General features: G+C 43.4%; 4 protein-coding genes across 7 annotated transcripts; 3 read left to right on the top strand and 1 right to left on the bottom strand.

The window, feature by feature from the left end:
- The first annotated feature begins 1433 nt into the window (after positions 1 to 1433).
- On the top strand, positions 1434 to 7709 carry LOC116929678 (serine/threonine-protein kinase MARK2). 4 transcript variants are annotated; one of them, XR_004398012.2, is made up of 14 exons: positions 1435 to 1677; positions 1797 to 1977; positions 2045 to 2206; positions 2267 to 2391; positions 2492 to 2707; positions 2767 to 2907; positions 2990 to 3157; positions 3223 to 3643; positions 3711 to 4107; positions 4209 to 4333; positions 4718 to 4930; positions 5193 to 5395; positions 5473 to 7064; positions 7129 to 7709. XR_004398012.2 is itself a non-coding variant. In XM_032936986.2 (13 exons), the coding sequence occupies exons 1-13, from the start codon at positions 1531 to 1533 to the stop codon at positions 6775 to 6777; spliced, it is 3792 nt and encodes a 1263-aa protein (XP_032792877.2). In that variant the 5' UTR covers positions 1435 to 1530; the 3' UTR covers positions 6778 to 7709. The 4 variants fall into 4 exon arrangements, 3 of the variants coding, with proteins under 3 accessions (XP_032792878.2, XP_032792877.2, XP_032792875.2); XM_032936986.2 differs by having other exon boundaries at positions 3223 to 3631; positions 5473 to 7709; XM_032936984.2 differs by having other exon boundaries at positions 5473 to 7709.
- A 64-nt stretch (positions 7710 to 7773) lies between these two features.
- LOC116929734 (negative elongation factor E) lies at positions 7774 to 10141 on the bottom strand. Its single transcript, XM_032937075.2, has 7 exons — positions 9352 to 10141; positions 8980 to 9288; positions 8762 to 8911; positions 8604 to 8695; positions 8475 to 8529; positions 8285 to 8396; positions 7774 to 7946 (listed from the first exon to the last, which is right to left on the bottom strand). Exons 1-7 carry the CDS (start codon positions 9430 to 9432, stop codon positions 7873 to 7875), a joined length of 873 nt encoding a protein of 290 aa, XP_032792966.1. The 5' UTR covers positions 9433 to 10141; the 3' UTR covers positions 7774 to 7872.
- A 595-nt stretch (positions 10142 to 10736) lies between these two features.
- On the top strand, positions 10737 to 21626 carry LOC116929672 (protein capicua homolog). The gene is made up of 12 exons (XM_045177948.1): positions 10737 to 10892; positions 12726 to 16083; positions 16455 to 16765; positions 16969 to 17154; positions 17238 to 17480; positions 17634 to 17696; positions 17809 to 18008; positions 18080 to 19459; positions 19542 to 19687; positions 19789 to 19902; positions 20002 to 20189; positions 20255 to 21626. The coding sequence occupies exons 2-12, from the start codon at positions 12981 to 12983 to the stop codon at positions 20501 to 20503; spliced, it is 6183 nt and encodes a 2060-aa protein (XP_045033883.1). The 5' UTR covers positions 10737 to 10892; positions 12726 to 12980; the 3' UTR covers positions 20504 to 21626.
- Positions 21627 to 21671: 45 nt separating this feature from the next.
- LOC116929735 (ovalbumin-related protein X) lies at positions 21672 to 24051 on the top strand. Its single transcript, XM_032937076.2, has 6 exons — positions 21672 to 21946; positions 22016 to 22207; positions 22270 to 22474; positions 22546 to 22763; positions 22845 to 23169; positions 23264 to 24051. Exons 1-6 carry the CDS (start codon positions 21806 to 21808, stop codon positions 23407 to 23409), a joined length of 1227 nt encoding a protein of 408 aa, XP_032792967.2. The 5' UTR covers positions 21672 to 21805; the 3' UTR covers positions 23410 to 24051.
- Positions 24052 to 24283: the final 232 nt, after the last annotated feature.

The raw sequence follows: 24283 nt of genomic DNA, 5'->3' as shown, positions 1-24283 counted from the left end.
TAATGGGGTCCTCAGTGTGGGGAAGAAGAGTCTTGATATACTACGTACACATGTGGGCATTGAACACGTACGACTCCCTTCCCCATTTTGGTCCCTTTTCATGGTAAAGCGGGCTGGCAACCCTATGGTTCTTCTTACACGAAACGGCACAAGCTCTTCCATCCGCCTGAGCTAACAAATTCAGAAAAACAGGGAAAGATAGACAAAACCCACGAGCGATAAGGTTGGAGTTACAGCCTGAAGGGTAGAAAAGTTGAAGGGGACTCGGCACGCGATAATTGAATACAAACGCAGTAAAAACTCACACCACCTACAAACAAACGTGTCTCTCAGCTGCCTTCCTTTTACCCTCCACTTCATCTGTTTTCGAAAGGAAGCAGTTCGGCAAAAACAAGCTCATTATCATTACGAGCGTTAAACAAGTCTTAATCGTATTTTTGCAAAATATTTTCGAACAAGTATAAATTACTAGTGAACATCATAAACACTCAGTGTTTAAGACTCATTTTGTAATATATAGTTGTGCTGTGTCATCATATTTTTTTGTACAAGTTACTGATATTTATCTTACTCTGTAGTTTTCCTACTTCTTCTAGATGGCTATCCTCTCGCAAAGTTATTAACGAAGGAGGGATGCGTTGAGCATAATATTTCCGTTTGAAACCACGCGATAATACAAAATTCTATGCTATTGCTGGATTTCGAATTACTCAAAACGAAGTTTTGCTTATTCCTGGTCCGTTATGTGGTATAATTATGTGTTACAAGTGATAGTAGCCAACTACCATTTGTAAATTTTTGACTTATTCTTTACAGGTTGGTACAGTTACATGTTTACCTTAAAGGACATTGATAGTGTGTGTTTTAAAGTCGCGAAAACGTATTCTATCTGCATCCGCAGCAGGGACGTAGAAACTATGGCATCTAAAAAAATTTCCGTCACCTCATTCATTTAATACGATAATGAATTGAAACAGCTAAACAGGTAGTGAGTTGCCTTGCCTGATACGTGATACCGCCTGATGCTTCGTGAATCGTGATGTACCGAAGCAAGTTATAAATTCCCATAAAATTTTTCTAAGATATTACTGTTTTGTTTTTTTGTTTTTTTATGAGCATTTTCCAATCAACGGGCCGCATTTTCCCTGGCTACTGGTCCATTGCCCATTTCATTTTTTCCAGTAAAATTCCGGTTTGTTAATTGGTTTTGGAGAGCTGACAACAGTGACGTAGTTCTTGTATATAAAACTACTGTATTCATGTGGCCGCCCATTTTTTAGTACCAAAAACAGGTCGGAGATTAGTGATACCTAGCGACCAACTACGGAAGGTATTGAGCTGGTTCAACAAAATACAGTTTCAAATGCCACATTTTGAACTTGGCCGCTACGTGTCTCTTAAAACGTTGGAACTTCTTTAGTCCACAGGGAACGAGACGGATGAAATCGGCCCTGTAATATCAAGTAGATAGTGATATTGTCAACCAAAGACTGAAGTTGTTCTGAATTAAGACAGTAGTGAAAATAAAAAATGGCTGCGGCGATATTATCGCGCGTGGATCAAAGCCATAACATTGACAAACTAGTTCGCGTTGGTCCATATGAGCTGCTTAAGACGATTGGAAAAGGAAATTTCGCTGTTGTGAAATTAGCAGTTCACAATATCACAAAATCACAGGTATGGCTACAGCCCAATCTTTTTCAGCTGTCGGTTCGTTTACGTCAAGGTCACGAATCTAGTAAACTGTAATGCAGTGTCATAACAGCAATGTTTTTGTTCTTGTATTTAAATCTTAGGTGGCAATAAAAATTGTGGACAAAACTAAACTTGATGATGATAACTTAAGGAAAACCTATCGAGAAGTGGATGTCATGAAGAAGTTAAAGCATCCAAACATTATCAAACTTTACCAAGTCATGCAAACAGATAAAATGCTTTATCTTGTGACAGAATATGTTCCAGGGGGTGAAATATTTGGTAAATTTGAATTCCTATACTGTACAGGCAAGTTTTGTCACATCATCAAGTTTATATTGACAAACAGACTATCTAGTTGCCAATGGACGGATGACAGAAAAAGAAGCTAGGAGAGTTTTCAAACAGATACTGGCAGCAGTTGGTTACTGTCACAAATGCTGTGTTGTTCACAGAGATCTAAAAGCTGAAAATCTTTTACTTGATGCAAAAATGAACATTAAGCTTGCAGGTTTGATGAAATAGTTGTGTTAAATATTAGCTTATTTACAATATGCCTCTGGTTTCTTAGATTTTGGCTTCAGCAACTATTATCAACCTGGTCAGTTACTCTCAACATGGTGTGGTAGCCCTCCCTATGCAGCTCCTGAACTGTTTGAAGGGAAAGAATATGATGGGCCAAAGGCTGATATATGGGTAAGCTATTTTGTTTTTACAACAATGATGTAAAATTCACTTATGTTTTCTTCTCTTACTTCAAATGTCAATTAACGTTTATTTCAATATTACCTTGCAGAGTCTGGGCGTAGTTCTGTATGTACTAGTGTGCGGTGCTTTACCGTTTGATGGTTCCACTCTTCAGCTCCTTCGCAGCCGCGTGCTGTCCGGGATATTCCGTATCCCATATTTCATGACGACAGATTGTGAACACTTAATACGACACATGCTAATAGTAGATCCCGATCGACGGCTGAGTATTCCGCAAATTCTTCAACATCGATGGCTCATAATGGTACCACAGCCAGTCAGCCATGCAGCATCGTGATATTAAAGATATTTTGAAAACTTTAGGATGATGATGGGCGAGCTGGACCCGACAAGTCTTCTGAAGTGAATGGTGACCTTCCGGCAGACGATCATATATTAGTCAATGAATCGATCGTCGACACAATGCTGAAAATACCGGGTTTAGATAGGGAAATCATTCTAAAAGTAGGATACTTTATTGAGATATCAATACTTTTTTTTGTTAAACTTTAATTTCTAATACGATTTGTTATTCTTTCTCGAGCAGTCTGTGCAGGAAAGACGCTTCGACCCGATCAGTGCAGTGTATCATTTATTAGATGATACGTCAGTAGCAAAATCGAACAGTTCTTCGAATATTACAAATGATTTTACTCACACCGCTACCCCAGCAGCAGGTTGGCCAAGCTTGAGCGATAGCCAGCATTTAGAAAAAGTACGTTTTTCTGTTTTGAGAGTTTTTGTCGGATTTCCTTTTTATAATATTTTGTTTCTTTATAGTTTGTAGATATGGATTTAGATGAACCTAAACAACCAAGGGCATCCACGAGCGGAAACGATGGGCCAAGCAAGCAAAGTGGCGAAAGAAATTTGGCTACTCGACGGCATACGGTTGGACCAAGTGAAACAGCTCACGATCAAGTGATGGGAAAACATTTGAAACTCGATCATTCTGGTGCGAGAGGAGCTCCTTCCTTCTATCCGGCTACGGGTTTCACCGCCCTTGGTTACAGTCCTCTAAATCTGCCGTCGCACGTGGCTTTTAATCCAAACACAGGGCTGAATAACATTTTTGATACACGGCCAGGATTTTTACCAAATTTTGAGTTAAACATGCGCTCACCGGCCACAGTTCCATCAACGTTGAATACGCAGTTCCCCACTCTCTCTGGTGTCCAAAACTCATCTGGTATGCATCATGGTATTTAACTCTTTCTAACTCCTGTAAAAGTAGTGTTTCTGATAATTCCGCATGTAATCTTAATTAGGAGCTTCGTTTGCGTCACCTTCCCATCCTATGTCAATGTTGCCGCACACTAATCTCCCGCTGATGCTGCCGTTACTGCAGAATGAACCCCCGCACAATTTTAGCGTCAAGGATCAACATTTACTAAAACCCCCATCAGCAATGGGAGCAGCAGGAGGGTTCGGTCGTCGGGCATCGGATGGCGGTGCCAATCTGTTAACTTTCTTTCAAAAGAATATAGAACACAGTGACTGGAGTACTGTGCAGCAACAAAAGCAGCAGTCCATCCATATGGACTCTGTGCATCACCTTTCGAATCCATTGGCGATTAATACCTCATCCACCCCATCTCATGTTTCCCCAGGAAGTCAAACTGCAGAGTCATTGGAAGATTCCTCCAACTCGGTTGAGCTAACAAGGTACCTTTTGCTGGAATGGAAATTTTCATTTATTCTTATAAACATTTCACCATGTAACATTTCCGTTAACCTTTATTTACGTGAAACGTTACGTTCCACAGGTATATACATAGGGGAAAGCGGCATACATTGCCCATGGCTAATCCAGAGGAAACTCAATGTCTTCAACAGCCGGCCTCTACCAGAATGCGTAAACAGGGTTTAGTTCCCATGCATCGACCGTCAGGTTTGTCTCCATTCAAAGCCGAGCACATTACATTTTATGTATCAAAGTTTACGTGTTTAGTTAGAAGTACGACTATGATTGTTATCAAAGCTGGCTCCAGTCCTGTAAATGCCTGTTTATGTCTCACAATTTTTTAAATGTTGCATTTGCATTAATTGCTAACGTTTATTTTATAATTATTTTTTGTTTTGTTTTGTTTTACACTTTCTTTTTAATTATTATTTAGTTTATTTAGTTTATTATTCTAATTATTTTTCAAAATTTTTTCATCTACCCTTTTTCCGACTTTTATTTCCGCACCATTTTCCTTTTCGGACTTTCTTGTACGCTCTGCCGCTTGCTGCAACCGCCTCTTTCTTGAATTTTGGTTCGAAAAACCTGTAGTGATCAGTCCCGAGCTAATGATTGAAGTGGAAGCTCGAATGAACCGTCAGTACACGCCACCTAGTCTCCTTCCAGGCAATCCCGCCCCTTCTACAAGCATGAGCATGAATAACTGTGTAGGTGTGCCTCCAAATACTCAAGCTCGTCCTATTCCCAAGATTCGACGCTCAGGCTTGGCAACTGTCATGGAAGGGCCCGGTCCCATATTCATAGGTATATAATCTGGATCGAGTAGTTTTTCTCGATATTTAGCGGTAGTGTTTTCCGATTTCAATATTTTGAACCGTAAACGTAACTATGCATACTGCCTGCTTCGAATATTTATTTTGTTCCACCAATCACGTTCTTTTATTCTTTTTATCGCTCGTGTAGTTTGATTTCTTTTATTACCATATCTTTGTTTTGCTGGTCTAAATGGATTTCACCCATAATTGTTATGATTCTCTCAATTTAATACCATGTTGACTGTGTCTAGGACGTGATGGTTTGGTACGCGGCGATATGAACGTACTGACACTACCATCAGAACGTTACCCACGGCGGGCTAGTGACGGATGCGCATCAATTGGCCAATACCGAATGTCAGAGAGAGAGGGTGAAGATTCTAATAGCACAACCGGCAATGTTTCCTCGGCTTCTCAGCTCAAAGCTATACAACAAGAATACCAAGCATTACAAGTAATTTTTATTATTATTTTTGAAATGCACGAATACGCAAAGAGCTAAATTGATATACATAACTTGTTGTTTTACAGCGCCAAATGGTAAGCACCAATAGCAACGACATGCAGATGCGACATGCCATTCACGTACAGCAGAGGCAACAACAACAGCAACAGCAGCAAATGTCTCCTCGAATGACCCCGACGCCCCCACCTACGTCGACGTCACCAGTTGCATCAGATTTTTGTGCCATCAATTCGCCCCATTACCTGAACCACATGTGTTGCGAAAGTGGGACTCTTTCTCAGCATCTCCAGCAGTTACAACTTCAACAACAACAGCAAAAACAAATCCCTCCACCTGCACAGTCCACGCTATTGCAATCCTACAGCCAGTCTCCGCCTGTTACTGGTGTGCCTGGTTGCTGTGGCTCCAATGTTGGTGGGTCAATAGTGCAAGGTACGGGCCGCCCAATGGGTTCCATTGTTCAAGGAACGCCAATTGTATCTCAAGGATCTCTTGTGTCAGCAACGCCTTCGCTTGGATTCTTCAACATAGAAAACGCTCAGAATTCGGTCATAATGCCACGAGTTCAAGGAGGTTCTATTATCCAAGGAACTCCATATACTCTTCCGACAGTGCCAAATAAACTGGACGTCTTCGCTAATCAGGCTCCGACGTTGATGCCAATTTCAACATTTGCAGGAGGATCTATAACGCAAGGAACACCGGTGAACCGCATGGTTGAAGTGGAGGATATGGAAGCAGATGCGACTGAAGACGATACTAATCCAGCGGAAGAGGCTTTAGACTTGAGTGTTAGAAATTTTAAAAATCGGACGAAGAACGAATGGACGTGCCAACGAGAGGTTGAAAGAAAACCAATGTTTACCGGTCCACCTCACCCTCAGATCTCCATTACGGACGAGCAGGGTGAAGTGACTGACATGTCATGGAGTGTGTATGCCCATTTAAGCGGCAAAAACGGTACCTGTCGTCAGGTGGGCTTACAGAATCTTCAGAACGACGTGCTTTCCTCGTCTTTGTTGGCTGGTGATATAAGTTCTATGGCAGCCTATCCCGAGTTGCATAAATCTTCCAGTGGATCTATCGAAGTACAGCTTTCATCCGACTGTTCGCAGTTGACTGTTGCAGAAATTTTTGCCTTGATCAAACGCTCGATTCACACCAAGGCTTCGGGACTGGTGTCGCGTCAGATGGAAGATGATGCTGCACTCGTGCTCGAACGACCCGGAGAAGATATTTATATTGCTGTCGAAGTTAGCCCACCTGCTGGACCAGAAGGTTTAAAGGGCTTGAAAATCCGTCGTATATCGGGCGATTATGTCCGTTACGATCGTATATGTAATGAGCTGATTGCTTGTATCAGCATGTAACTAATCCCCTCCTATTCCTTTGTGTGTTTGTTTTGTTTGTGTGCGTGTGTGTGTGTGTTTGTGTTTGTGCGTGGTTGGATGAACAACTCTCCCCAACTATCCCTACTCCCCATTGAACGATAGCCTGGACGCGCTTGCCCTTGCAATCCATTCCGATCGTTAGCAGAAATTATGCGTACAACGCATTGTATATTTTGGGTCTGTTTTGTTTGTATGCGTATGCGTGCTTCGTCAAATGTCGTCTCGGAAACCGTGCTAGTCGCAAGCAACCAGTTTGAGTGAGCAATGTGCGTTACCTACAATTTTTCTTATCATTATTATTATTTTATTTCATTTTTTTAATTTTTCCAGTGATATGACAGGACATTCCCCGTCTTACATTTCCCACCTTTCTGTTAAGTTTTTAGCAACGCCTTTTTCTCTTTTTATGGGTTTGCTTTAAGGCAGGTCCTGCAATTCTCGATTTTTTTAATTTTGTCTTTGTTAATCTTGCCCTGTTGCACGATATTCATGAATTTCTCTAATCAGAACTCATATTGAGACAGGTCTATAGACATTTTACGCAAAGCATTTATCTATTATAAGCTAATAGATTTGCATCTGTCAAACTTGAGATATATTTTCCCCCTCATACGTATCGCTTGACTAATGAAGCTAGACCTTGTTCTTCCTTCCTTCTCTACTGTACTCTTTCGTAATCAATACTTCATGCACTTCGAACGTCGGGAAAATCGTTCACCTTCGCACACCGCATTCCGCCGTCAATGTGATTACTCAACAAACAGGATTCCGTTTGCAATGCCCCGAAGAGTCTAATGTCATTACGTCGTTGTAAACACGTTTCAAGTTAAAATTACGTCTCTGGGGACGAAGGGTTGGAAAGAGGCATTTTATCGTATATGACTGTTAAAATAAAAGATTTGATCCGAGAAGCGAAACGCGTTATCTCGTTTGGTCTCCGTCTTAAAGTTAAAAAAAAAAAATGATTCCATGTAATTCTGATGGGAAATTTATGTAATATGAAATATCACTGTACATCCACCACGAGAAAATTACAATTACATAGGATCGCCAGCTATTCGAACATTTACCTTCTTAAAATAATTCTTCTTCGTAAGTCACCAAATCACGCTTATCTTTGTAGGATCCTTTCTGTGAATTACGAGCAGCTGAAATACGGAGAAATGATGCAGCATTAAAAAAATGGAATGCATACACAGAAGAAAATTGTACAAGGACAGATCAAGCTAACATATAAGGAAGAATTTAAAATGAAGGAGTGCGTTACGGAGGCGTCTAAAAGTGAAAGTAAATCTCTAGCTTTTAGTAAAGATTATGAATGGCGGCAATGAGTCTACGCTTAAAACTGCCATCTAGTGTTTAACACTACTCCTTTTCCTCCGTAAAAGCCAGAGTTGTTCTTGGCTTTTCAGGGGGATGGGTACACGGACGTATACGTGCTCTTGTAGTCATAAATATAGATAGTTTACGTGCAATGGAATTATACCTATTGTAGACCAGGTAGCGGATGACGACGCGTCGTTGATAGGCTCGATGACAGGTTGACGCCGTGCCAGGGATACTTTTAATTGTATACCTGATACCATGCTACCATTCATCTAGTTGATTGGCGTAAGAGGAAAAGTGTAAAATCTATACATGTTTGCAAAAGTATATGGCAATATATATATGTATACTTCACTGATGGCTCTATCGGCTGATGATGTTTTATCAAACGTGACAAACCCACAGCTAGAAAATAGGAAGCAAATAATATTAGTTCACATGAACTCATTAAGATTTTCATTGATAAGTTATAATACTACTTTTTTTCAATTTCCATGGAAATATTGACAACATTTCCAAAAGACTGAAAAGCTTTTTTGAGGATGTCTTCAGTGATGCTATAGCCAAACACCTAAAAACAGGCAGCATTTGTATGTGTTTAAAAATTCAACACTGAGGAGAAAAGCAAAAATATTACATAGACTGTGTGCCCAACTGTGGGTTTCTGATGCTTCAAGGGAGAAAGTGTGGGAGAACCAGTTGTTTCTTTAAGTGTTGTTGGGCTAGTCACAGAAGCTTCTGGGTCTGTTTCTCTTGAGGAGATAAAATTTTCATACAGATTTGGAACCTACTTATTTCAAACAAAATGCTTTTGGAGACATTTTAGTATTTGGAAATTCATATTCTATATTTCACCTTGCTTTTAGTTCTAGCTTCTTGTACAACATGCTCCTCATTTGAGACCATACTTCCTTGGCTTGACGAAAATGGTTGGAACCCGCTAGGTGCTCGGTCAGAAGAAGAAAGTTTCCTTTCCAAGCCTCTAGACCTTTTGAATCCAGTAGTCTCTGTTTTTTCACAAGGTTTAGGTATTGCAGAAATGGCCCCTGACTTCAAGAGTTTTTTAGCAACTTCCCTTGCATCTCTTGCCTCTGCTGGTCTTTTCAGGGCAGGTGTTTTTTCGGGTTCGGGTTTGGGTGCTTTTAGTGCTTGCAAAGCCTTTTTCTAATTATCAATAAGCCATCATTCATTAGTCCAACGAAAATACCTAATAATTATGTGAAAAACCTTTTTTTTTAACTTTTGATATTTAGTTTGAAGCATCAGTTCCTCTTCTGTCAAATTGGAAGGAAAATGAAGATACACCATTGTATTTGTTTTCGACAAAAAAGAACACTGGACGTTTTTGAAAAAGTGTCTACACAAAGCTAGTTACGACTTATGTTGTTATTTACAGAACCAGGGAAGCGGTTCGAGCGCTAACGATAGATGGCGAAAGACGCAATAAAACAACGGCTTCGTCTAAATAGAGGACCTGGTAACAGAATTTGTTTCCCCCTAAAGCACCAATCCAGTCACAAAGGTTTGAGTCACGTGTCTGGGCCTCGTAAACGGAAATTCCAGCCATTCACGATCCTTGCCCGCCGTAGCAGCGATAGTCAGACGCGAGTATACTAAAGGGAGAAAAGACAGATGGAGTACAAGAAACTGCTGTAACGAGACTGTGTGTCGTGTGTGACTCGGTGTGTGTATCTTGAATGAAAAATCGATCCGTCTGCAGTGGCCGCTCGTCTCATCATTCGTCGATATGAGGGTATTGTAGGGTGAACAGAACAGTAAAGCGTCAAGGTTACACTTTTCGCAGCTTCGTCTCCAACGAGGGACTTTTTTTTACGGTGCAGGTGTGCCCAACTATCGTGTGATGCTAGTCGTTTACCGGCGCTGTGATACGACACACCTCCGCGGGGTAGGTAAGTAAAACTGTCAATTGTAGTTGCGCAATCTGTCTTTCAGTCGGCATGGAATTTTTTTTCCCTCTACCCTCGAGTTATTCGAGAAACTCAAGGTTCTCTCGTTTCGAGAAGGAGGCGATTCTTTGTTCCAGTTTGACTCTATTTCTCCCCCTGCGTAAAGAAAAAAAAAACACAGAAAATATACAGACACTTGCCAGAACTGTAGAGAGTGGGCGGTGTGTATAGTACGTTCTCCTCCTTGTTGTAGAACGACACAATGGGACCCCCAGCCTCTTGGAAAAGGAGCAACAAAAAAAAGGGGAAAATTTTCCCACTCCCCACTACCCTGGGTTCTATTATTTTCGGTCGTGGACAGCGTAGCGATAGTGACACTGTTGTTGCAAGAAAACAGTTCAAGTGAAAAAAATAATAATAAAAGTCTATTATTCTATTTGCAATGCTGCGGCTGTGCGATGAGGTCATAGTTAGTCTTTGATCAGTTGGATGGAATACGACACAACTTTTCCCGGTCATAAATAAAAAAAGAGCCAGAACTTCTGATGTTCGAAAACTCAGTGTACCGAGTGTACCTCGGTCACTCTGTGTGTGTGTGTGTGTGGGTTGTGTTGTAGAATTGTACGCGCGCGCCGACTAGTAGAGACCCTCCCGATCCGCCATTCCGCCTGCAGCAGATACACATACCCTTTGGCTTTCGGGCCTGTGAACCGGTACCACTCGGTACGTACTACAGTGAAACTACTACAGTCTTCATCTGGCCTTGTCGTCGTGTAGTGCAAGTGTTAGTGGCTCCCTCTCTGAAACATAGACATCGACTTTTATTTCATTGGCCACATTACACATGCCATGGAATGGAGGGTAAGTTTTTGAGGCTCACATCGAACACCATTCTTCGAGAATGGGGAAGAAAAAAAAAATTTTCGACTTGGTTTTTCCAAAGTTCTGTTAGTTTGTTGGCGAGAGGAATTGGGTGTGCTTTGTTGGCGTTTTGTGTGCGGTGGTGGCGCCATGGACGGCCTTGACTCGATTGAGCTGCTCTTTCTTCAGAGACTTGTCTAAACTTGGTGTTTTTTCTGGGGTGTCTTGTGTGTTCAAACACGACAATCTCTTTGCTTGGTCATCGCTCGACAACGACACGGTGATCATCAAAAAAGTTGTCCATTTTTCCCCGAAATTTTTTTGAGACGGTGATCTCTTGTAATGGGGTTATCAGCTGGGAGAAAGCTTTAAGCAAATACACACACACACACACACCGGTTGTGACGCCTCCATCGCTGTGTGTAGGTGTACATTTTGGCGCATCCGGTTGGGTCACAAGTTGATTATTTACTTTTAGAAACACTGTTCCTACATTAAAATCAAAAGAGATTAAAACTTGGTCCCGAAGTGGACCGCCCACCATTGTTATCCCCGTAACTTGCAAGCGGAAAATGTCACAGTCGGTCGAACGGAGGGGAGAAATTGAGGTTTTTCTTTTCCTTTTTTAAATTCTCTTTATGATATGTTTGGAAGGCTAGTAACGGTACGAATTGCCAACTCACGGCCTTTCATCACAACCGCAGCAGCCAAGCTTCTCTCTTTGTCCGGTCCCGTCACCTTTTTTTCTTATTCTTCTTTTTATACTGTATTTATATATATAAATATAAATTGTTTGTATCTGGCAGCAATCCCATTGGCTCACGATGCTATCCCCCCCCTCCTCTTTCCTCTCAGTCAGTGCGTGTGTGTGTGTGTGTGTGAAATGTGTGTGTAGCGTAAGCAAACGACCTTGACAACCGGTACACTCGAAGACGGAGAAAGAGAGAAGCGAGTCCAAGGACCCGTGGAAGCCAACTCCGGGGCGCGGAAGAAAAAAAGAAAGAACAATTTTGTCTTTTTTCTTTCTTCGTTCCACTCAAAATGGCCGCAACGTTATCCATTGATGGATTCCTACATCGTGATACATAAAAATCCATGCGCGTTTGTCTTTTGTTTCCCAGTTGACTTGGAATGCGTACGTAAAAAAAAACCAAAAAAAACTCTAGCAACACTAGCAACACTAGCAACACTAGCAACACTAGCCCCTCGAAACATTTACTATTTTTAGGGGCTAGTAGCATGGCTCTATTTAACCTCCTTTTTTCTTTCTTTTTCCCTTTTTCTTCGTCTTCTTTCTCTTTTATTCCCTCCTCCTTTGCCCATCCTCTGCTGACACAGTCAGTGCATTCATGCTCATCAAAGCCAGGGGAGTAAAAAAAAAAAAAAAACTGAAGAAGAACCCCTTTTTTCTTTTTATTATTTGTGATTCTCTCTTCATTTACTACGAAAGCCCAAAAGGACTTACGGGACCGAAAAGCCCCATGGGCTGTTGAGCTTTGGCCTTGTGGCCGACCTTTAAAGAACACAGTGTCGACGATGTGCGTAACCCAACGAATACAGATGATGATGCGTGCGTGGAGATGATATTGTGTGGTCGCATGGCAACAACTCTACTCTCTTCTTTCTCGGTCTTTGATCGAGCCACGTTACACCCGAGCCCTTATCGTCCCCTTTTTTTTTTTTTATCTCTTATCTCAAATGTTTTTCCATAGCGTTGAATTTCTCCTTTTTTTTCTCTCTCCCTCTCCGTCTCCGCCAGTCTGGACGCCTTGAGTTTTAACTAAAACGTGATACTTAAAATATTGCCTTGTTTGTATATATGTACTTTTGCAGGAGATGAGAGCGTGCTGGCTACGTGAATGGCTGAATTATGCAACAGAGGAGAGCGGAGACCAGGTCACGGAAGGAGCATTCGGCCGCTGGCAAGGGTCTTATTAGCCATAAGAGTCAATCAGTTGGGCGGCTCGTCAACTGACGTTGTCGCCCGTCTTCTAGTGCCACCACCCAGTCAGACAAGTGTGTACTTCTACTAGCCGGCTGGGACTTGCAGTGCAATAATCGACGAGTGCAGATCAGCCGCGCGCCATCATGTCTAACCAACACGAGTCGGCGGTTGTAGCCCGTCGCGTGCCCAAAAAGCGAAAATTCGATCCGACCGAATACGAACAATCGGCCGATCGAACGTCGCCTCCTCGCCATTACAACCATTCTTCACAAGTGCCAGCAGCAATGTCGGGACCGAGTTCGCTGATCTCATCGTCTGTAGTAGTAGCGACGATCGCTTCGACGACGGCCAGCAGTCCTACGCTTCTTCCTCGAGTCGCCTCTCCTCCAGCGGCTCACGTCGATCTCAACGAATGGCGTTGCCATCGTGTCCTCGCCAAAGTGGCGAGTCGCTACTTGACGGGCGTCATTCGCAGTGGTCACGGGCACAGTGACGTTCTCGTCCAGCTGGATGGACACGAACAGCCGACTCTTTATTCGGATGTCACTCGTGCCGGGAAATTCGATGTCATCAGCGATGCCAGTCCGTCGCCGTCTCAGTTGACGCTTGGCGCTAGGGTGTGCCTCCGCGTCGAAAGTCATCCGCAATTGGCCGTCTTCGTCGAAGGCGTTATCTGCCAAATATCCAACAAACCCATACAGTACCTCGTTCGTACCATCGGACAAACTCCGGATGTCGAATGTTGGACCACTCGTCCGTCTCTTCGTCTCCTACAGCCGCCTTGGTGGGAAGAGCTGGAAAACGGGCCCGAACCTCTACTGCCACCAACTACAGAAACCTACCAGCCATTGGTCCAGCCCGATCCGCCGGTGGTCGAGTTCCACAATGCGGTCGCCGACAGTTACCCATCTCGCCCCGCGACGCCCGCAGAAGTTCATGTCGAAGCTCAACATCATCACAGTGCGGAAGCAATGATGCCAAACACCCTTTCTAGTGGCAGTGAAGAGCTTGTACCTTCCGCCGGCCGTCCTTCGTACCACGAGTACGATTACGGCGGCGAAAGCGACGAAGATTTGAAAAGAGAGGACATTACCTTCCATTCGGAATCGGGGTACACGGTGGCCGGTAGGTCGCTTTCCTTGACGCCCGGTGCTCTGGCGGACGGTGTAGGTGGTGTAGGGGATGGCAAATTTTCTGGCAGCAGTGGAAGCAAGCGGAGCAGTATGCAAAGCCGCGGTAGCAGTTGCAGCATTCTGGATCCGTCGCCGGGCGGAAGTTTGACTCCCCGTTCCCAGCCGACGACGCCCAGTCCGTTCCCAGGCGCCCGCTCTCTCACCGGCACTCCGCAAAAATACAAGAAAGGTGACGTTGTGGCCGGTCCGAGTGGCATTCGCAAAAAATTCAACGGCAAACAGTGGCGCCGCCTTTGTTCTAAAGAGGGTTGCAATAAGGAATCGCAACGAAGAGGCTACTGTTCGCGCCATCTCAGCATCAAGGGCAAAAATCTGCGCTCTTCCGGCGCAGCTGCCTCCTCGTCCAGTTTGGGCGGTCTGACGTTCGCGCCAGGAGGCAACAAACTGGTGGTGATGAAGGGTGCAGACGGCCACGATATGGACTGGGAGGAGACTCTGTCACGAGATTCCGTCGAACCGTCTCCTTCCGGCAGCTATAGTACGAGCAATAGTACGCCGACAGCCGAGTCCGGTTTGCAGCGATCGCTGCGGATTGGAGCTGTTGCAGCTGCGGCCACCGGTGGTGGTTGTGGAGGTGGCGGTGGCGGTGGCGGTGGCGGTGGTGCAAGAGACGGATTATCTTTAGAAGAAACTGAGGCGGCCAATATGTTAGTTTCACTGAGTAATTCACGCTCAACTACACCGGCTGCTCATTATGGATTGGCAACGGATCTCTCATCGACATCGCGTCACCTCCAATCGCCACCCAACTCTCACGTGTTGACTGTTGGAATGCGTCACAATCTGTTTTTGCCCATTTCTCAGCCGACTGCCAATAGCACGGCCGCCTTGTCCACGTCGACGGGTGCATTCCAACGAAGTCAATTGGCCTCCTCTTCTTATACGCATTGTAATAAAGAGTCCTCAATTATCCGGCCAGTTGGCCATTCGATGCCTAGGGCTATTATTCCGTCGCTTACTTCCTATCACCATCAACTTCACCAACATCCCGGAGTTATTCGACCAGAGTTACAGCGGCCCGGTTTACTTCCCGTTTCGTCCAGCACGAGTGTTATCAGGATCTCGCCGACCACCCAGCACATGGCCCAACATCCGGTCAGCTTTACGCCGCCTATCGTCGTCAGTCAAGCCCAGAGTAGTCAGTCACCGTCGTCGTATCCGTTGAATTTGCAACAGCAACAGCAGCAACAGCATCAACATCAACATCAACATCAACATCAACATCAACATCAACATCAACATCCATCTTTTCATCATAATATGATGGATCCGTCTTCTACCAATTCTCCGTCACCGGGCCAATATCAGCAGTCTAGTGAGGACTCCTCCAAACATTGGTATCGACACAAACATCAGTCCGGCCAGCAAGGTGGGCCGCCACTACTCCATCAAGCGTTGACGGGCAGTGCTCACTCTCACCAACGGCCATCAACGTTGACGGTGATTCAAACTGGCCACAATCAGCCAGGTGGATCTTCGTTGTCCAGCCCTGGTGGTGTGTTGATCGCTCCCAATAACGTCCCTCTGAATCTTCACGTGGCCAAAAGCAATCCAGCTCTTCACCAACCTTCTGCCGGACAGTCTAGTTATTCCATCATCAGCCTAGTGCAAACAGAATCGTCTGCTCAGCCGGCTCATCAGCAGCCGAATCATCCGCAATACAACGGGCAGGAAGAAAATTTCACGGCGGCAACCATCCGTCCGGCACCGCTGTATTACCTGATTCCTTCCAAAAGCCTGGTGGAAAATTCTGCTAATCACGTGCCTGTTCGCTCCAATAACGGCCATGTTGCCAATGAGGAGGAAGAAGGTCGTCCAGGTATTATCAAAATGCATGCGTTGAAAGGAGGGTCAAAAAAGGAGCCACCTGCATCACCGACTGCTGGTAGTCAATGGTGGTCTCAGCAGAATCAGGCCCGCAATGGCCTCACTTCAACTCGTGTCGGTGTTTCAGCTTTCCAGACTGTTTCGACGGATAAATCGGGCCATGAGACGGACAGTAAACAAGAGGAAAATGGTTCAAAAGCGTCAATGGATTCTTCATCAACTACAGGTGAGGTGCGCTCTTCTTTTCACCTGGGAATTTTCGCTCTTTTGGCTTCCACCCCGCCCACGTTAATTTGCCTTTGTGTGGACGTGGCAATAGAAACAATCTTGTTCCTTTCCTTTTTGTGAATATCCACGATTTTTTTTTTTTTCCTTTTTCCGATGACGTCGAAAAGAATGTCGGGTTCGTTTGATGCTCTGCCAAGTGAGCTGGCCTTCGTTTTTTAATCAATCGAGCTTCACACTTTCTATAAGCTCGACTCTACTTGCATAAATCTTTTCTGTTTCCTCCGTCTTTTTTTTGGTTTTTTTCTTTCAATCTTGACGCGGTTGGATTAATGAAACTCATTCGTTCTTTCTTTTTATTTTTTTATTTAGAAACAGCAACCATGGTGAACGCCGAAAACGGCGGTGGTGCGAGGGTGGCATCCAGGGAATCAGTGGGTGAACGGCGTCGTTCATCCGTCACGCAAGATCTGACCGAATACACGTACTCGGTCGCCGGGGAACCTGACGCCGAGGTTGCCGACGACGACGACGTTTTCGAAATGGATGCTAGTGGTGGAGGAGCCGAGCCGGTTGTGCCTGGAAACAGTTCCGCTGCAGGGGTAGGAGGAGCTGTGAGCGAAGCGAAGCGCCGCACTCAGTCGCTGGGATCTTTAACAGGAGAACCTAAAAGCCCACGCAAGGTATTGAACGCTGCCTACGTAAACAACTTGAAACTCCTCCTATTTTCCCTCCTTTTTCTTTGTCGTCAGCTCCGCCCTATCGTCCTTCTTCTCAGAAATTATTAATCAATATCGATCAGGACAACCTGACTATCCAACTTATTTTTATTTTTTTTTTTTTTCATGACAGTTGATTTAACAGTTTTTATTTTGTATTTTTGCAGGCCAAAGAGAAAGATCATGTTCGGCGGCCCATGAACGCTTTCATGATCTTCAGTAAGAGACATCGGGCCCTTGTTCACCAGCGCCATCCCAATCAAGACAATCGGACGGTTTCAAAAATTTTGGGTGAATGGTGGTATTCGTTAGGACCGCAGGAAAAGCAAAAATATCATGATTTGGCTTTTCAGGTAAAAAAAATAATAATAATGAATTGCTTCCCATCTATCTCTAACGTGCTTCATTATTCTGTTTATTGTTGATGTTTTCTTAGGTAAAAGAGGCCCATTTCAAAGCGCATCCCGAGTGGAAGTGGTGCAGTAAAGACAGGCGCAAATCGGGATCGACCAGTTCGTCCAAAGGCGATGCCAAAGAGCCTCGTGGCACGCTCGGTTCCACTGGAGATTTATCTGCCGAAGAACACAAAGTGGATCCTCCTCCCGCTCCGCAACCACATCCGTCTTCAATTATGGGACCACCGTCTGCTGAATCGACCCTTAATCTCAACGGTCATCAGGTGAACCATTCATATTCGCATTGCAAAAATGGTCCTTTCACTGAAAGAGCTGATTGAGCAAAACGTTGACGTGTCAATTTTACCTTGGCGCATTATGTCTTGTGCCACAGGTAACGTTCATTAGTTTAATGTTTTCTTTTGTTCTTGTGCAAGACTAAGGCCAACAAACTTCGCCGCCAGGCTTTAAGTGAAGACCTTTCTGATGACGATCGCATGGTAAAAATTGATAAAAAAATAAATAAAAACTGTCTCAAGGTTTACTGTAACGCCTGCCTTTTGTTTCGTTAAATAGGTCATTTGTGAGGAACCGGCTGAACCCACTGGATAGGAAATCGACCTACAGTGTCGGGAACATGTTGTCTCTGATACGGAATCCGAGGCAGAGAACCCATGTGATGTGCCTAATAGCAATTCTTCGTTGATGCAACGCGAACCGGCCCTCTTTCCTCAACAACCCTTTGGCAGCCCGTCGTCAATTGGACAAAACAACTCGGAGGTTACTCATCGTCCTAAAGCCATCAAAGCCAAGTATGTTTCGGCGTACATATTTTCTTTTCTGTGTTTTTGATCGTCATCGTTTCTCTTCTGTTTTGGCTTAGACCCACACCTTTATTTGAGGGCGACCCTAGGCCGGCAACATCTGACTTGTACACTGGCGCACCCAGCGGTCCAGCAGGTCCGCAAGTCTTTCATCCGACAGGAGGAGCGTTCAAAAGCATGCCTTCACCTAAGGTGACATTTCAACCGTCCTTTGACTTTCCAAAGTCTAGCCCTAAAGAACCGAAAGAAGACGCGAAAAGATGGACAGGATCTGTACCCAACAGCCCAGTTGCTAAAGATGACGCAACAGTCGAAAGCAAACGTCCGAAAACACCGCCGCAATCTTCAGCTGGAATGTACACTTCTCTTCCGTATTTCGGGCAGTTTGACAATATGCACCATCCTCCATTTTACCGTCCGGGACCGTCCAATGTTTCTCATGGGTTACCTATATCGAGTGGCTATGCTCAATCCACGTTGGTGATCCCTTCCGGACCTTCTTTTACCTCTATGTCGAGTAAGCATTCCCTACCAGCTGGATTCTACCCCCCTCAAGCACTTTTAGTTCGACCAACGACTTCACAGCATGAACAGACCTACGTATCGTCTGGCCAGAATCACCAGAATCACGTCACGCCCACGTGGTCGTTGAAGCCGTCGGTGATCGTCAGTAAGGCTCCTTCATCCGGCCAATTGAATAGTGGCAACCATTCTTTAGCTCCAGCTGGAAGTATTTCGAATGGAACACCCATACGGCCGCCTTCACGCGAGATGATTCCGACGTCATCATCGGCCCAGTGTTTTGCCGGTGTCATGAACATGAAATCAGGAACGTTGTGCGGCACACTGACTCCTGTTACACTCAACGACTTGACTAGACCAGCTCGAATCAAAGCCGTCACGGCAACCATTCCTGTGGCCAGCGAGATGGAGTACGCCCAGACTGCGCCCAGTCCCAACACGAGCAGCAGTCACAATAATAGCAATAGCAGCACGTCTAGGCAGAGCAGTACTCCTAGTACACCCAGTACGCCTGGTGTGTCGGCTCATCAGAGCGACCCACCTGGTTTAATGCCTCCCCCAGAATTACCCAAATTTGTTTTGGCGCCTACCCCGGCTCAATTGGGGCGTGCACCTTTTCAGCGAAGACAGTCATCGACGCAGTCACTATCACCGACTGGATCTTCTTCTCATAGTGGCGAAGAGGAACCTACAAGTCCAGGTGGTGGTTATGGTTCGGCTCCTGTATGCAGTCCCACTGTGGGATCAGCTAACGTATCCGGAGGAGGTTCATTGCGCTGCTATGCAGGTTTCACAGTTCCTACATCGTCCACGCCATCTACTCCCAACGTGCCTCCTTCTCCAAATCAAAATAGCATGCAACAGGCTGCGGCCAAGAAGAGCATGTTCAAGCGGACCAAAGATGACGGAATGGACAAGTAAATAAAAACAAACCATAATACAAGACAAGACTACACGAAATTCTTTTTCTATTTGCTTAACGTATGTACCCTTTTACAGGGTGTTGGAGCAAGTGAACTTTGACGAGAAATTTTCCCACCTGCCAGAATTCAATCCGGCTGATTGCCAATCACCCAGTGCACTTTCATTACCATCCAGCCCGCGGGTGTTTGTGCAAAACTATCGTCGAAAGAGAGTCGCTTCCAGTAAGATCTAACGATTTAAAAAAAAAATAAACTGTTATTATTATTGTTTTTTTTATAAAGCGATTGCTCAATTTCATTTTTTTGTTGGGGGGTCTTTACAGCCACAGAAGAAGAGGGAGATTCTGACGTGTCCAACACAAGTGCTACTCCGCAATCGGGAGCTGTTGTAGGACACAAATTCTTTGGGCCAGACTTTAGCCTCGATGCCTTCAAAGGTAATGCTTATTCTTCCGTCCCCCGTCCCCCGACGCCACGTATTTGGATTACTTTTCTACATGTTGTTGTTTTTGTTTGTATTCTCCGTCTTTCTTTAGCCGAAGGTAACGAAGGCGACGTTTGCCTTTCTCCCGGTACTCCGAAGACACCTGCCACGGGAAAAGAAAGTGCCGAAAAGAACTTTTCTTCTTTGCGGAGAATCTTGGATCAAAGAAGGCAATTAGTGATTCAACTTTTCCAAGAGCATGGTTCCTTCCCATCCACACAGGCTACCAGTCTTTTTCAGGTGTGACACTATTGTTGTCTGCTAGTTATTCTCGTTTTTTGATTGAATGTGTCGTTTGTGAATAGGCTTTACACCAAGATATTTTCCCGACCAAATCCTGTCTTCAGTTGAAAATTCGCGAAGTTCGCCAGAAAATGATGGCACAGTCTACGACTCCGGCTAGCGGCAATAGTGTGGCCACCTCGAGCGTTTCAAGTGGAAGCAACAATGCCTCAAGTAACGCCTCGGGATTCAGTGGTAGTGGATCGACCGACGCCGTCGATGGGGAGGGGAATGACGTGATCGATTCGGTCGCGGCCGATGGGGGATCGTAGATGACCCTCAGCTATACTGCATAATGCCGTATGTGGCGACAAGACTTTGTGACAATCCCACAAACGTTATGGATATTAGTGACTGTATGGAAACGCAGCACATAATATTCCAAGATACTCTAAAGGATTTAAAAAATAATTGTTGATTTCTTTTTTTTTTTTTTTTTATTCTTTGATTTGTTAGGTGATCATTTAACAATTTTTAAAACGGTATAGATTTGTTGTTTCGAAGGAAAAATCCTTTAGATAATTCTCGTGTATTTTTATGATTGAAAATTCGTTTTTCCTTTTTCTTGTTTTTGGTGGTCATCATTGGAATAGGGTCACGTAATTCTGTGGAAAACAGTCCAATCGTGCTCCCAGGCTAGGACAGTAAACAGGCAATTTTAAATCTTTTTTTTTTTTTTTTTTTTTTGTTCTTTTTCTTCTTTAATGGACATACAGTTAATTGTCGTTGTGATTTTCGCTCACGAGACATGAATTGCTGCACATTTCAAATTTGATTTCCAGTTCTCTCTATTAATACTTTTTGTCACAGTTAATGTTTGTCCGGATGGCACAAAAAGTTTCTACGTGTTGTTGTTTCCTTGTGAGAACACTACGTAACATAATATGTCGATGACAAATTAATTGTGAACGGTTAAACAGTTCATTTGATGATTTTCTCTCCGTCGGCGTGGTTACGTTGATTCATAAATATGCTGGCGGCACGGTTAAAAAACGTTAAAAAGCTAGAAATTGACACTTGAATGTGTGTAATATGTGTCGATGTGTGTCATTTTTCGTTTCCCATTCGACCGTTACTTTTTTCTGTCGATGAAACCTTCCTTCTATTTGTTTTAATATTATATATTTAAACTGTGATAGCCCTTTGTATAACTTCAGCTTCGTCTGCGCGCCGTAAAGTGTTATGGAGATGTCGAGTACGTGCGCAATGGTATACAGTATTTGGAATTGGAATGTTGAACCATAAACGCTGATTAATTTGAGGAAAAAATAATACAGATTTTTTGGAGAAAAAAAAACAACAAACAAAAACTGTCTTATAGCCTTCCACTTCGTTCTTCAACGATTGCATGTTCGTTGATCAAACGTAAGAAATACACTGTATTAATACCACGAAAGGTAAAACTGCATTAAAGGGAAAAGGCAATGACCGTTAAGGAACCTCCCTTTGTTTTTTTGGACGGCATAGGCATGCAGACTACAGTATTGCAACTTGAATTGTCTAAAATCACTTACTAATCCACATTTGGCCTGATAACGTGCGTTTTTGTGTAAGGAAACAATCCAGAATATAGTATGGCCTATTTCAATCCATTTCAACTCTTTATCTTATCTGTGTTGGCCATCCACGTCAATACGGCCCTCCCATCCAGTTGTACAAATCATAGCAGTTTAGTCTCTCCAGCCTTGACGAAATTCTCGACATCTCTCTACCAGGTAATGTTAAGCATCCCTATATACAGTTTAACGCATTGTCTAAGAATTTATTCTATACGTTTGTTCTAGGCAACTTCGAAAGCTGTAGGTAAGTATGATAATGTCATCGTATCGCCGTCCAGCATTGCGTTGGTATTGGCGATTACGTTAGTCGGGGCGAGAGGTAACACAACAAAACAAATTAAACAAGCGCTTCACATGATGGACGAAACGGATGCAACGATTTCTTGCACTATCGGTGCATTTAACAGGAACATTAAAGTATGATTTATTATTTACAATCGCAGAAAAATCAATAATATACGGCCATTGACTGAAAATAGTCGAATGGCGTTAATCTCAAATCGATGAATCGTGTTCTAGTCTCGGATGATTTTCGCTTGACGGAAGCCTTCCGTTCGACAGTACAAAATCAATTTGATGTATTAGCGGAAAATGTAAACTTTTCTCTTCCTTCAACTTTGGAAGCTATTAATAAACAAATTGAAAAATCAACCAACGGCAAGATAAAGGATTTAATTCCATCAGGTTTGGTTACCCTTTCATTTAAAATCGCTTGAGGCAAACAGCATATAATATTTCATCTTATTTAACAACAGGATCTCTTGGAGCCTCTACCAAAATGATTTTGACGAATGCCATCTATTTTAAGGGTAACTGGCTCAAAGCTTTCGACTCCTCGAGAAGTAGAATCAGGCCTTTTTACGTCGGTCACCAACTGAAAATGATGCCAACAAAAATGATGGCCAGCCGAAGCTATTTTCGCAGAGCATTCATTAAAGAAGCCGACGCACAGGCTCTTGAATTACTTTACTCGGTAAATTGCATTTCCGTACAAACTAACTTCACAGCTGTTTAACCCAACACTTTCTAAAAAAACTTCCCAATATTTTTTCAGGGTTCTCAATTTAGCATGATTATTATTCTACCCAATCGATATAATGGATTAGCTCGTATCGAATCTTTGTTGTCATCCAAACTTCTCAGCTTGATCGATAGCAAACTGAGCAAAACTCTAATTGATGTCGTCATACCAAAGTTCAAATTCGAATCTTCACCTGATGTTAAGCGCGTTTTGAGGAATGTTGGTATAATTGATTTATTCAATGCCGATGCCGATCTCTCTGGAATTTCAGGCTCAAAGGAACTATACGTTTCGGATGCTTATCATCGAGCGTTTATTGAAGTAAACGAAAAAGGAACTGAAGCGGCTGCCGTTACGGGTAATAACAAGCATTTCGTGACCTGACTAAAACTATTGACTAAGACTGTACAGTAACCACCGATCACTTGTGTGTTGTCCATGTGCATAACCAGCTTTTAGGTTTGTGGCGCGGAGTTTTAGGCCAACTCCATTTATTCCAAAATTCGTAGCTGATCATCCTTTCCTATTCATTGTTCGTGACAGGCGGAGCCAGGAAATTCTTTTCATGGGACGTTTCTGCAAACCAGAAAAACATTAGGCGATTAGAAAATCAGTTGGAAGTCATAGGTAATTACCGACCGGCTGTTAATTGAAAGCCACGAAGAACGGGGGAGGATGTGTATTTATTTCCCATTGGGATAGTACTGTCTCGTCTAGAGAGAAGCGATACTAAATTATACTTGCACCCCATTTGAAAATAGATGGCGTATTCCAGTTGTTTGTTTTTTTCAGTCTCGATCGTTGCAAACTAACCGTGTTCTAATAATAAAATAATTTTATTGCATATCAAACAAGTCCATTCCATGTTGTTTTCGGATCAGACGGGTATTAGTTAGCTTTTCATTTTCTTTCCTTAAACTTTCAAAAAAAACACCGCACTTCACTATGCCAGAGTTTCAATCACTCTTAATTTTGTGATTATGTGACTGTGAAAAATGGTTTGTCTAAGATCTAGGCTAATAGAGCAAAGTTTCAATCTTAATTAGGGATAATCTAACGGCATGTGAGTAGCCAAATTTAATCGGGAAAGTTTGCACGAAAAACAATAGTAGTCTAGCCTAATGTCTCAGTATCTGCCACAGAGTAATTTTTTTAATGTTTCAATTTATTTGTTTCCCGCCCTTCACTTTTGATCTGTTAACCCTATATTCGAAGTCATAAACATTAAATATGGAAATGGAATTTATTCTGTTTTATTCAGTTAATGTATTTGGTTTTCAAAAAATTCAATTATTCAGTTAAATTTATTTAGTTTATTTTCCGTAAACCAAATAAAATTTTATTCAATTTAGTAGTTTAAAAACTTTATTTGCAACGCTTCCTGTCCATTCCTACCGCAAGGTCGTCAGTCACTTCGATAGGTACCTCAACATCAACGGGAAGAAGCTGTTGGGATAGCTGCTGTTTGATTG

This window comes from Daphnia magna, linkage group LG8, assembly GCF_020631705.1.
Source record: "Daphnia magna isolate NIES linkage group LG8, ASM2063170v1.1, whole genome shotgun sequence".
NCBI lineage: Eukaryota > Metazoa > Arthropoda > Branchiopoda > Diplostraca > Daphniidae > Daphnia > Daphnia magna.
The sequence above is the reverse complement of the archived record's forward strand: the minus strand, read 5'-3'. Positions and strand labels throughout refer to the sequence as shown.

What these genes read in the sequence shown, in the direction of transcription:
- LOC116929672 (XM_045177948.1), top strand. Translation starts at nt 12,981, where the DNA reads ATGTCTAACCAACACGAGTCGGCGGTTGTAGCCCGTCGCGTGCCCAAA. An exon ending in GGATTCTTCATCAACTACAG is followed by an intron (nt 16,084 to 16,454) that starts GTGAGGTGCGCT and finishes TTTTTTATTTAG; the next exon opens with AAACAGCAACCATGGTGAAC. An exon ending in CCTAAAGCCATCAAAGCCAA is followed by an intron (nt 18,009 to 18,079) that starts GTATGTTTCGGC and finishes GTTTTGGCTTAG; the next exon opens with ACCCACACCTTTATTTGAGG.
- LOC116929735 (XM_032937076.2), top strand. Translation starts at nt 21,806, where the DNA reads ATGGCCTATTTCAATCCATTTCAACTCTTTATCTTATCTGTGTTGGCC. An exon ending in TCTCGACATCTCTCTACCAG is followed by an intron (nt 21,947 to 22,015) that starts GTAATGTTAAGC and finishes CGTTTGTTCTAG; the next exon opens with GCAACTTCGAAAGCTGTAGG. An exon ending in TGAAGCGGCTGCCGTTACGG is followed by an intron (nt 23,170 to 23,263) that starts GTAATAACAAGC and finishes GTGCATAACCAG; the next exon opens with CTTTTAGGTTTGTGGCGCGG.
- LOC116929678 (XM_032936984.2), top strand. Translation starts at nt 1,531, where the DNA reads ATGGCTGCGGCGATATTATCGCGCGTGGATCAAAGCCATAACATTGAC. An exon ending in ATAGGGAAATCATTCTAAAA is followed by an intron (nt 2,908 to 2,989) that starts GTAGGATACTTT and finishes TTTCTCGAGCAG; the next exon opens with TCTGTGCAGGAAAGACGCTT. An exon ending in AACTCGGTTGAGCTAACAAG is followed by an intron (nt 4,108 to 4,208) that starts GTACCTTTTGCT and finishes TACGTTCCACAG; the next exon opens with GTATATACATAGGGGAAAGC.
- LOC116929734 (XM_032937075.2), bottom strand. Translation starts at nt 9,432, where the DNA reads ATGGTGTATCTTCATTTTCCTTCCAATTTGACAGAAGAGGAACTGATG. An exon ending in CAGTTGGGCACACAGTCTAT is followed by an intron (nt 8,696 to 8,761) that starts GTAATATTTTTG and finishes GCCTGTTTTTAG; the next exon opens with GTGTTTGGCTATAGCATCAC. An exon ending in CGCTACCTGGTCTACAATAG is followed by an intron (nt 7,947 to 8,284) that starts GTATAATTCCAT and finishes TCCGTATTTCAG; the next exon opens with CTGCTCGTAATTCACAGAAA.